This window comes from Petromyzon marinus, unplaced genomic scaffold, assembly GCF_048934315.1.
Source record: "Petromyzon marinus isolate PM22_M1 ecotype Great Lakes invasive population unplaced genomic scaffold, UKy_Petmar_22M1.pri1.0 PM_Scaffold_461, whole genome shotgun sequence".
Lineage (NCBI taxonomy): Eukaryota > Metazoa > Chordata > Hyperoartia > Petromyzontiformes > Petromyzontidae > Petromyzon > Petromyzon marinus.
Genome location: NW_027423459.1, coordinates 31,837 through 45,000, shown reverse-complemented (window position 1 = coordinate 45,000; position 13,164 = coordinate 31,837). Strand labels below are relative to the sequence as shown.

General features: G+C 45.4%; 1 protein-coding gene across 1 annotated transcript in view; it reads right to left on the bottom strand.

Moving 5' to 3' along the window:
• The window catches only part of LOC116938086 (gamma-aminobutyric acid receptor-associated protein-like 2), a 5,452-nt gene extending 1,588 nt beyond the window's left edge, over nucleotides 1–3,864 (bottom strand). Inside the window, exons 1-3 of the mRNA XM_032945267.2 lie at nucleotides 3,667–3,864; nucleotides 2,492–2,547; nucleotides 341–513 (exon numbers count right to left, since the gene is read on the bottom strand). Of these exons, the coding sequence (XP_032801158.1) occupies nucleotides 341–513; nucleotides 2,492–2,547; nucleotides 3,667–3,700 (263 nt within the window). The 5' untranslated portion in view covers nucleotides 3,701–3,864. The remainder of the gene's footprint in view (nucleotides 1–340; nucleotides 514–2,491; nucleotides 2,548–3,666) is intronic.
• Between the last annotated feature and the right edge of the window lie 9,300 nt (nucleotides 3,865–13,164).

Sequence of the window (13,164 nt, the reverse complement as noted above, 5' to 3'; positions counted from 1 at the left end):
ACAGAGACCCACAGACTCACCACAGACACCCATAGGCTCACCACACAGACACCCACAGACTCACCACACAGACACCCACAGACTCACCACACAGAGACCCACAGACTCACCACACAGAGACCCACAGACTCACCACAGACACCCACAGACTCACCACACAGACACCCACAGACTCACCACACAGACACCCACAGACTCACCACACAGAGACCCATAGACTCACCACACAGAGACCCACAGACTCACCACACCGAGACCCACAGACTCACCCAGCACGGTATGCATACCAGGCTACGTGTACCAGGCACGCGCACACACACACACACCAGCGTGTGTGTACCTCGACTGCGGCACCGTCTTGTCTATGAAGAGGAAGATTGCTCTCTCCGCTGCTAGCTGGATCCTCTTGCGCACGATCCACATGAACTGTGCGACGGTGATGTCGGCCGGCACCAAGTACTTCCGCTTGTCGATGTCCCCGATGTGCGAGCCAGCGACCTTCTCAACGATCACCTTCAAGCGGTGCCGGGGACGGTGGGGGGAGGGAGAAGTATGGCCGGCGATCTCGGTAGAGAGAGCCGTGGACTCATCACACAGCAGAGAGCCGTAGACTCATCACACAGCAGAGAGCCATAGACTCATCACACAGCAGAGACCCATAGACTTATCACACAGCAGAGAGCCATAGACTCATCACACAGCAGAGACCCATAGACTCATCACACAGCAGAGACCCATAGACTCATCACACAGCAGAGAGCCATAGACTCATCACACAGCAGAGACCCATAGACTCATCACACAGCAGAGAGCCATAGACTCATCACACAGCAGAAACCCATAGACTCATCACACAGCAGAGACCCATAGACTTATCACACAGCAGAGACCCATAGACTCATCACACAGCAGAGACCCATAGACTCATCATAGAGACCCATAGACTCATCACACAGCAGAGACCCATAGACTCATCACACAGCAGAGACCCATAGACTCATCACACAGCAGAGAGCCGTAGACTCATCACACAGCAGAGAGCTGTAGACTCATCACACAGCAGAGACCCATAGACTCATCACACAGCAGAGACCCATAGACTCATCACACAGCAGAGACCCATAGACTCATCACACAGCAGAGACCCATAGACTCATCACACAGCAGAGAGCCATAGACTCATCACACAGCAGAGAGCCATAGACTCATCACACAGCAGAGACCCATAGACTCATCACACAGGGACCCATAGACTCATCATAGAGACCCATAAACTCACCACACAGCGGAGACCCACAGACTCATCACACAGCAGAGACCCATAGACTCATCACACAGCAGAGAGCCATAGACTCATCATAGAGACCCATAGACTCATCACACAGCAGAGAGCCATAGACTCATCACACAGCAGAGAGCCATAGACTCATCACACAGCAGAGACCCATAGACTCATCACACAGCAGAGAGCCATAGACTCATCACACAGCAGAGAGCCATAGACTCATCACACAGCAGAGACCCATAGACTCATCACACAGCAGAGAGCCATAGACTCATCACACAGCAGAGACCCGTAGACTCATCACACAGCAGAGACCCATAGACTCATCACACAGCAGAGAGCCATAGACTCATCACACAGCAGAGACCCATAGACTCATCACACAGCAGAGAGCCGTAGACTCATCACACAGCAGAGAGCCATAGCCTATCAACTGCAGTGCAAAACGCGGAGAAGTATGACCGGAGCCGCCGTGGCAAGGAGGCGTTGTCTATGGGGTTGGAGGGATACATAAGGATGGGGACGCCGCTTTGCTGGTGACTGTTTTTGCTTTTCGTGAATAAACTCTCCTAAGAACAGACGAACTCACTACATGAGGTCGTGGGTTCGATTCCGTGATCCTGACGATGTCTGCTGCTGCTGTACATTTGGAGTCTGCGTCTCTCTCATCATCATCATCACGGTGGCTAGGAGATGTTGACTACCTCGCCTGGTCTACAGGAGGTCTATGTGGAGTCTGTGTCTCCGTCTCATCACGGTGGCTATGAGATGTTGACTACCCCGCCTGGTCTACGGGAGGTCTGTGTGGAGTCTGTGTCTCTCTCTCATCATCATCACGGTGGCTAGGAGATGTTGACTACCTCGCCTGGTGCGCAGGAGGTCGTGGGTTTGATCACGTGATTCTGACAATGCCGGTGTGTCTCTGTGTCTCTCTCACCGTGGTAGTCTGGTGGCTGTGGTGCCGGTGTGGTGAGGCTGTGGTGAGGTCATGGTGCTGGTATGATGAGGCTGTGGTGCCGGTGTGGTGAAGCTGTGGTGAGGCTGTGGTGAGGCTGTGGTGAGGCTGTAGTGATGCTATGGTGAGGCTGTGGTGATGCTGTGGTGAGGCTGTGGTGATGCTATGGTGAGGCTGTGGTGATGCTGTGGTGAGTATGTAGCATGTGGTGATGCTATGGTGAGGCTATGATGCCCAGTGTGGTGAGTTACCGGTACACGGTCCGGGTATTTGGCACGGATCTTGGTGGCCTCCACGCTCCGGTGATCTGCAAACAAAAAAACAAAAATATCATCATCATCAGTGTCTAGAGTAGAGACCGGGTCTCAGGGTCTAGAGTAGAGACCGGGTCTCAGGGTCTAGAGTAGAGACCGGGTCTCAGTGTCTAGAGTAGAGACCGGGTCTCAGTGTCTAGAGTAGAGACTGGGTCTCAGGGTCTCAGTGTCTAGAGTTGTAGTGTATAGTAGTGTAGTGTTTCGTAGTGTATAGTAGTGTATAGTGTAGTGTATAGTAGTGTATAGTGTAGTGTATAGTAGTGTATAGTGTAGTGTATAGTAATGTATATATAGTGTACTATACATTACTATACACTACACTACACACTACTATACACTACACTACACACTACACTACACACTACACTACACACTACACTAAACTACTATACACTACACTATACACTACACTATACACTACACTATACACTACACTATACACCACTACATTACTATACACTACACTATAAACTACACTACTATACACTACACTATACACTACATTATATACGACACTATACACTACTATACACGACACTACTATACACTACACTACTATACACTACACTATACACTACACTACTATACACTACACTACTATACACTACACTATACACGACACAACTATACACTACACTACCATACACTACACTATACACTACTATACACTACACTATACACTACACTACTATACACTATACACTACACTATACACTACACTATACACTACACTATACACTACACTACTATACACTACACTACTATACACTACACACTACGCTATACACTACTATACACTACACTACTATACACTACACAACTATACACTACACACTACACTATACACTACACTATACACTACACTATACACTACACTATACACTACACTATACACTAAGTGACGATTTCGCCACCTTCTGTTTAAGCGACACTAAACGTGACCGATCGGCTGTGTGGTCGATCTAACACAACAACAACATCATCATCAACCACATCAACAACAACATCAACAACAACATCAACAATAACAACAACAAAATCGAAATGGTCCCCTCCCCCATTATGATTCCTGACGATGATGTCCACACGAAAGCCTCACTACGTGAACTCACCCAGCGAGTGGTCTTCCTTGAACATCCACTTCATTCTGACTCAACAACAACAAACAACAAAATGTAGAATTATTATTTAACTCTTTAAACTCTCAAAACAGCTGACCGAGGCCTGCGATTCGCGCTGTCGGCGTCACCAACATAACACGGATCAGCTGTCTCTACGCATTACGTCATTCCACGGACTCAACCATTACCCCACTGTCGACAGGGGGTGTGTGCGGTGGGGATAGTTGGTCTCTTCCAAACCAATACGTTTATTTTCCCACCAATTGTTTAAAAGATAATTCACGCTAATGTATATTCTTATAAAGTCACACCTAAGCGTCTATAAATACAATCATTGCTTTTGTAGGTGACAGGGGGAAAGTTTACGGCAATTTCATACCTCACCCACAACCCCCCCTGCGCGCGTGGGTAAGATGGTACGGTCCGGGGCTATTGGCTCACACAGATGGTAAACAAGTCCCTTTAAATAGGGCGAGGAAGGGGGGCTACTAACGACAGAGAGTGACGCTGCTAACACTTACCCGAGCCCAATAAGTTTGTTGTTGTTATTGGTGTGGTTAGAAGTCGACTGCAATTAAAGAGTTCCAACCAGTTGGTGCCATTCGTTAACGTTGGAAGGGGTCTACTAACGCAGTGTGTGTACCACTTGCCCGAGCCCCACTGCTATAGGATAACATTGGTGGTGGTCTACTACTCTCAAACACTCTACCACTTGCCCGAGCCCCACTGCTATAGAATAACATTGGTGGTGGTCTACTGCTCTCAAACACTCTACCACTTACCCGAGACGGTAGAGCCCCATTCGCTAACATTAGAAAGGGGTCTACTACTCTCAAACACTCTACCACTTGCCCGAGCCCGCTGCTATAGAATAACATTGGTGGTGGTCTACAGCTCTCAAACACTCTACCACTTGCCCGAGCCCGCTGCTATAGGATAACATTGGTGGTGGTCTACTGCTCTCAAACACTCTACCACTTGCCCGAGACTGTAGAGCCCCATTCTCTAACATTAGAAAGGGGTCTACTACTCTCAAACACTCTACCACTTACCCGAGCCCGCTGCTATATAATTACATTGGTGGTGGTCTACTACTCTCAAACACTCTACCACTTACCCGAGCCCCGCTGCTATAGGATAACATTGGTGGTGGTCTACTGCTCTCTCACTGTCTACCACTTGCCCGAGCCCCACTGCTATAGGATAACATTGGTGGTGGTCTACTACTCTCAAACACTTCCACTTGCCCGAGCCCGCTGCTATAGAATAACATTGGTGGTGGTCTACTACTCTCAAACACTCTACCACTTACCCGAGACTGTAGAGCCCCATTCGCTAACATTAGAAAGGGTCTACTACTCTCAAACACTCTACCACTTACCCGAGACTGCAGAGAGCCATTCGCTAACATTAGAAAGGGTCTACTACTCTCAAACACTCTACCACTTACCCGAGACTGCAGAGAGCCATTCGCTAACATTATAAAGAGGTCTACTGCTCTCAAACACTCTACCACTTACCCGAGCCCGCTGCTATAGAATAACATTGGTGGTGGTCTACTGCTCTCTCACTCTCTACCACTTGCCCGAGCCCCACTGCTATAGGATAACATTGGTGGTGGTCTACTGCTCTCAAACACTCTACCACTTACCCGAGCCCCACTGCTATAGGATAACATTGGTGGTGGTCTACTACTCTCACACTCTCTACCACTTACCCGAGCCCCACTGCTATAGGATAACATTGGTGGTGGTCTACTGCTCTCAAACACTCTACCACTTACCCGAGACTGTAGAGCCCCATTCGCTAACATTAGAGAGGGGTCTACTACTCTCAAACACTCTACCACTTACCCGAGCCCCGCTGCTATAGGATAACATTGGTGGTGGTCTACTACTCTCAAACACTCTACCACTTGCCCGAGCCCCACTGCTATAGAATAACATTGGTGGTGGTCTACTGCTCTCAAACACTCTACCACTTACCCGAGCCCCACTGCTATAGGATAGCATTGGTGGTGGTCTACTGCTCTCTCACTCTCTACCACTTGCCCGAGCCCCACTGCTATAGGATAACATTGGTGGTGGTCTACTGCTCTCAAACACTCTACCACTTACCCGAGACTGTAGAGCCCCATTCGCTAACATTAGAAAGGGGTCTACAACTCTCAAACACTCTACCACTTGCCCGAGCCCCGCTGCTATAGGACAACATTGATGGTGGTCTACTACTCTCAAACACTCTACCACTTACCCGAGCCCGCTGCTATATAATAACATTGGTGGTGGTCTACTACTCTCAAACACTCTACCACTTGCCCGAGCCCCCTGCTATAGGATAACATTGGTGGTGGTCTACTACTCTCAAACACTCTACCACTTACCCGAGCCCGCTGCTATAGAATAACATTGGTGGTGGTCTACTACTCTCAAACACTCTACCACTTGCCCGAGACTGTAGAGCCCCATTCGCTAACATTAGAAAGGGGTCTACTACTCTCAAACACTCTACCACTTGCCCGAGACGGTAGAGCCCCATTCGCTAACATTAGAAAGGGGTCTACTACTATATTCTTAGTTCTTTCGGTAAAGTCACGTTGAAGGGAAACAATAAAATAATAAAAAATATATAAAACAATAAAAATTCTCACGACGTTTCGACCATAACACAAACGGTCGTCTTCAGGTGTGTCGGTTTGCATAAATTTATTTATTTTTAAACGGTGTATTTATTTATTTTAAAACAAAACGTTAGCGCCACGCGCAGCGATTTGTCAATTTATTTAGACGGACTAGTCCATCTATGTTCTGAAAAGAGGAGGGGGGAGACGAAATGTTTTTTATGTATGCTGTCAGAAAGCCACTGTAAGCGTGAACAATCAATTAAGACCTGAAATAGTTTATCAAATCTTTCCAATGATTGCTAAGCCAGAATCCATCTTCTCGGTTGAAATTGTCTCTGTGCTTGTATATGTGGATAGCCTCATGAACGAACTCTCATGGTAGCCAGATGGCTTACAAAGAACCTCTGTCTTGGAAAAGTCAATGTCATGTGAGCCTACTGAATTATAACAATGATCTGCCACGGCCGAGGTGTTGGTCCTACCGTGTTTAAGGTCTGCTTTGTGTTCACGAATGCGGTCCGAGACATGGCGTTTGGTTTCTCCAATGTAACTACTACCACAGAGGCAACTTAGTTTGTAGACACCAGGGTATTGTATGTCCGGAATCACATTTTTTACAGACGGAACCAGATCACGGATTTTATGTAATGTGTTGAAACGGACCTGGATCTTGTGTTTATTCAAGATTTTGGAGATCTTTTTTGTGATCCCCGCAATGTAGGGTAAAGTGATGGTTTTGAAAGGCTCCTCAAGAGGGTCCTTCTTCATGGTTTGAGTGATAGCTTTGCGGATTGTATAGTCGGAGTAACCATTAGCCTTAAGAGCTTGGTGTACGTGCTTGAGTTCACTGCCTATGTGTTCCTGGTCGGATATGCATTGGGCTCTATGATACAGAGTCTTGATGAGAGAATTCTTCTGTGATGGATGGTGGTGGGAATCCGGTTTCAGATAAGCATCCGTATGGGTAGCTTTCCTGTAGACAGAGTGGCTCATTGAACCATCAGGTCTCTTTTTAATTAGGACATCCAAAAAAGGTAGCTTGCCATCTATTTCGACTTCCATGGTAAATCTGATGGCTGGGTGTATGGAATTGATGTGGTCAAAGAATTGGTCTAGGACAGGCCGGCCATGTGGCCAGATGACAAAAGTGTCATCCACGTACCTCTTCCATAAGGTTGGGCGCAGAGTGGCAGTCTGGATGGCGTCAGTCTCAAATTTATCCATGAAAATGTTAGCTATAACCGGAGATAGGGGGGAGCCCATTGGGGTGCCCTCAGTTTGTTTGTAGAAAGTTCCATTCCAAGTGAAGTATGCATTGGTTAAACAGTGTCTCACCAGGGGGGGTACCTCAGTATTTAGTCCTTGATGAACCAAGTCTTCAATGATTGCAATGGTGTCAGGTACAGGAACCTTGGTGAATAAGGAAACTACATCAAAACTGACAAGCAGGTCGTCTGGAGACAGGGAAATACCCTTGATTGTCGATATCAGGTGAGTAGAATTTTGTACCGCAGAGGTGGTTTTTCCAGTGAAAGGACGCAGGATTTCAGACAAAAAACGAGCCAGTTTGTAGGTGGGGGAGTTGATAGTAGAGACGATGGGACGAAGGGGTGTATCTACTTTATGTATTTTTGGTAAGCCGTATAATCTTGGTGTCCTGGCAGCAGAAGGTTTCAATGAAAACTGTTTAGATTGATCAATTAATGCGGTTGAATCAGAAATTATTTTGTTGGTTTGTGTGACGAGGCTGTTGGTGGGATCTCTTTTATTTTTGTATAACTACCATCGTCGAGTAATTCTTTAATTTTGTTGTTGTATTCTATTTTATCCATGATGACAGTAGCATTGCCTTTGTCAGCTGAGAGGACTACAATATCATCCCTCTTTTTAAATTTATATAATTAAAAACGCTCATCTTTGCTGAGGTTGCTAGCTGGCATCTTAGCGTTTTTGAGGGTTGCAGCAATTTCAGATCTTGCTACGTCTGCAGCGATGTGACCCAGGCCCCTGAGAGCAACGTCTACTTGGGCAATTATATCATTAACTGGTATTTGTTTAGGTGTGACTGCAAAGTTTAGACCTTTAGCTAAAACGGATTTCAGACCATCGGAAATAGAACTGTTACTTCGATTAATTACGACTTTGTTAACGTCTAGCTTTTTGGTGTGTGGGTCCGGTCTTTTGTTGAAGAGGAGGTTAAATTTGGAAATCAGGTTGTCCTTACATTTGGTCGACATAGTAGCAGCTGAAGAGGCAGTCATTTTGTCTACATGTTCCCAATCCGATGTGGACATTGTTGCCGTCAATGATAAGTGTGATTTGTAGAGTGTCTTGTCTAACTGATCTAGTTCGGTGCGTATAAGTCTGATTTTTTCTGAGATAAGAGCTAAGCTAGTTTTGAAAAGAATTCGTTTCGCATTAGAAGAAGTTACAGCAGCAGAGGTCAGTGTAAATGCGATTGGTATTACCCCAGAGTCGCGGCATCTCTTCAGGAAGGTGAGAGACTCGATCAGATGAGCCTTCTTATCCCGGAGTTTGTTGAAGGATCTTAAAGTTATGTGAAAACCCTCCCCGTAGAGGCGGTTAAATTTTGATTTAAAGCTTTCGTGACTGCAGTAATTCATATTCTTAGTTCTTTCGGTAAAGTCACGTTGAAGGGAAACAACAAAATAATAACAAATATATAAAACAATAAAAATTCTCACGACGTTTCGACCATAACACAAACGTTCGTCTTCAGGTGTGCCGGTTTGCATAAATTATTTATTTGTAAAGGGCGATTTATTTATTTATAACAAACGTTAGCGCCACACGCAGCGATTTGGCAGTTTATTTAGAAGGACTAGTTCATCTATGTTCTGAAAAGAGGAGGGGGGAGACAAAATTACTCTCTCACTCTCTACCACTTACCCGACACTGCTGCTATATAATAACATTGGTGGTGGTCTACAGCTCTCACACTCTCTACCACTTACCCGAGACGGTAGAGCCCCATTCGCTAACATTAGAGAGGGGTCTACTACTCTCAAACACTCTACCACTTGCCCGAGCCCGCTGCTATAGAATAACATTGGTGGTGGTCCACAGCTCTCTCACTCTCTACCACTTGCCCGACACTACAGTGTCCTATTTGCTAGCATTGGAAGGGGTCTACTATATCAGCATGTTTACCGTGAACCCGAGCCTCGTGCTGTTTAAATCACATTGGTTGGTGGTGGTCTACTTCTCTCACACCCCCTACCACTCGCCCGCTCCAACCTCTCCCCCATTGATTAACGTGGCACTGGGTGGTCTACTTCTCTCACACCCCCTACCACTCGCCCGCTCCATCCTCCCCCATTGATTAACGTGGGGCTGGGGTGGTCTACTTCTCTCACACCCCCTACCACTCGCCCGCTCCATCCTCCCCCATTGATTAACGTGGGGCTGGGGTGGTCTACTTCTCTCACACCCCCTACCACTCGCCCGCTCCAACCTCTCCCATTGATTAACGTGGGGCTGGGGTGGTCTACTTCTCTCACACCCCCTACCACTTACCCGCTCCAACCTCCATCCCCATTGATTAACGTGGCACTGGGGTGGTCTACTTCTCTCACACCCCCTACCACTCGCCCGCTCCAACCTCCCCCATTGATTAACGTGGCACTGGGGTGGTCTACTTCTCTCACACCCCCTACCACTCGCCCGCTCCAACCTCCCCCCCCCCATTGATTAACGTGGCACTGGGGTGGTCTACTTCTCTCACACCCCCTACCACTCGCCCGCTCCAACCACTCCCCCATTGATTAACGTGGGGCTGGGGTGGTCTACTCCTCTCACACCCCCTACCACTCGCCCGCTCCATCCTCCCCCCCCATTGATTAACGTGGCACTGGGGTGGTCTACTTCTCTCACACCCCCTACCACTTACCCGCTCCATCCTCCCCCCCCATTGATTAACGTGGCACTGGGGTGGTCTACTTCTCTCACACCCCCTACCACTCGCCCGCTCCAACCTCCCCCCCCATTGATTAACGTGGCACTGGGGTGGTCTACTTCTCTCACACCCCCTACCACTCGCCCGCTCCAACCACTCCCCCATTGATTAACGTGGGGCTGGGGTGGTCTACTTCTCTCACACCCCCTACCACTCGCCCGCTCCAACCTCCCCCATTGATTAACGTGGCACTGGGGTGGTCTACTTCTCTCACACCCCCTACCACTCGCCCGCTCCAACCTCCATCCCCATTGATTAACGTGGGGCTGGGGTGGTCTACTTCTCTCACACCCCCTACCACTCGCCCGCTCCAACCACTCCCCCATTGATTAACGTGGGGCTGGGGTGGTCTACTTCTCTCACACCCCCTACCACTCGCCCGCTCCGCCTCAGGTCAGCTTAGACAGCGAACAACAACAAGATGATGATGATGATCGTGATGATGATGATGATCAGCAGATTGTCGATGCGTTAACCTGCCCCATCTGTCTGGAAAGTTTACACGAAGCCCGTGACGACTGGTAGCGGACACAAGTAAGCCACGTTATCGGTTTTATTTAAAATCGATCGTAATTATACCTCTCGATTTAAAGCTTTCGTGACTGCAGGGATTCAACTTCTTTGGTTCTTTCGGTAAAGTCACCACCACGTAGAATGACCACCACGTAGTCAGAAATTAGCATGTAACTGGGAGATTAGCATGATGTTAGTGTGAGGAATTAGCGTGTAACTGGTCACGGAAGTAGCTATGTTAAAGTCAGATTTTACATATCAACAGAAGAATTTAGCATGGAAGTAGTTGTGTTAATGTGATAGATTAGCAGGATGTTAAAGTCAGAAATTAGCATGTAACTGGGAGATTAGCATGATGTTAGTGTGAGGGATTAGCGTGTAACTGGTCACGGAAGTAGCTATGTTAAAGTCAGATTTTACATATCAACAGAGGAATTTAGCATTGAAGTAGCTTTTGATTTAAAGCTTTTCGTGACTGCAGTAATTCATATTCTTAGCTCTTTCGGTAAAGTCACGTTGAAGGGAAACAATAAAATAATAAAAATATATAAAACAATAAAACATTTTTTTTATTGTTTTATATATTTTTATATATATAAAACAACATTTTTTTGATTGTTTAATATATTTTAATTGTTTAATATATTTTTTATTATTTTATTGTTTCCCTTCAACGTGACTTTACCGAAAGAGCTAAGAATTGAAGTAGCTGTTAAATTTCGATTTAAAGCTTTCGTGACTGCAAGGATTCATCTTCTTTGGTTCTTTCGGTAAAGTCACGTAGAATGAGAATAAAATAATAAATTGATAAAATAAAATAACACAATACAATTTGTACTAGGTGCCTCTGTGAATGTGCATGCTCTGACAATTAACATAGCCATTTCTGTGACCAGTCACAAGCTAATCACTCAGCTATTTCAATGCTAAATTATCCTGTTTGATTTGTACTAGGTGCCTCTGTGGATGTGGATGCTTTGACTTTAACATAGCCATTTCTGTGACCAGTCACAAGCTAATCACTCAGCTATTTCAATGCTAAATTATATGCTAATCCCCTTGTCAAGGCGCTTTGTTTCTTCTCACACAGCTTAAAGGTCGCGATCTGAGCGTGGCTTTGTTCGCTCCAGCGCTGTCCTCCAGACAGTCTCGTCCCTTCACCTGATGAAGGCCGCTTGTGTTGTGGCCGAAACGTCGTGATAATTTTATTGTGTTATTTTATTTTATCAATTTATTATTTTATTCTCATTCTACGTGGTGACTTTACCGAAAGAACCAAAGAAGATGAAGTAGCCGTGTTATTGTGATAGATTAGCAGGATGTTAAAGTCAGAAATTAGCATGTAACTGGGAGATTAGCATGATGTTAGTGTGAGGGATTAGCGTGTAACTGGTCACGGAAGTAGCTATGTTAAAGTCAGAGTTTACATATCAACAGAAGAATTTAGCATTGAAGTAGTTGTGTTAATGTGATAGATTAGCAGGATGTTAAAGTCAGAAATTAGCATGTAACTGGGAGATTAGCATGATGTTAGTGTGAGGGATTAGCGTGTAACTGGTCACGGAAGTAGCTATGTTAAAGTCAGATTTTACATATCAACAGAGGAATTTAGCATTGAAGTAGCTTTTGATTTAAAGCTTTTCGTGACTGCAGTAATTCATATTCTTAGCTCTTTCGGTAAAGTCACGTTGAAGGGAAACAATAAAATAATAAAAAAATATAAAACAATAAAACATTTTTTTAATTGTTTTATATATTTTTATATATATAAAACAACATTTTTTTGATTGTTTAATATATTTTAATTGTTTAATATATTTTTTATTATTTTATTGTTTCCCTTCAACGTGACTTTACCGAAAGAGCTAAGAATTGAAGTAGCTGTTAAATTTCGATTTAAAGCTTTCGTGACTGCAAGGATTCATCTTCTTTGGTTCTTTCGGTAAAGTCACGTAGAATGAGAATAAAATAATAAATTGATAAAATAAAATAACACAATACAATTTGTACTAGGTGCCTCTGTGAATGTGCATGCTCTGACAATTAACATAGCCATTTCTGTGACCAGTCACAAGCTGATCACTCAGCTATTTCAATGCTAAATTCTCCTGTTTGATTTGTACTAGGTGCCTCTGTGGATGTGGATGCTTTGACTTTAACATAGCCATTTCTGTGACCAGTCACAAGCTAATCACTCAGCTATTTCAATGCTAAATTCTATGCTAATTCATTTGTCAAGGGGTGCCTCTGTGGATGTGGATGCTTTGACTTTAACATAGCCATTTCTGTGACCAGTCACAAGCTAATCACTCAGCTATTTCAATGCTAAATTATATGCTAATCCCCTTGTCAAGGCGCTTTGTTTCTTCTCACACAG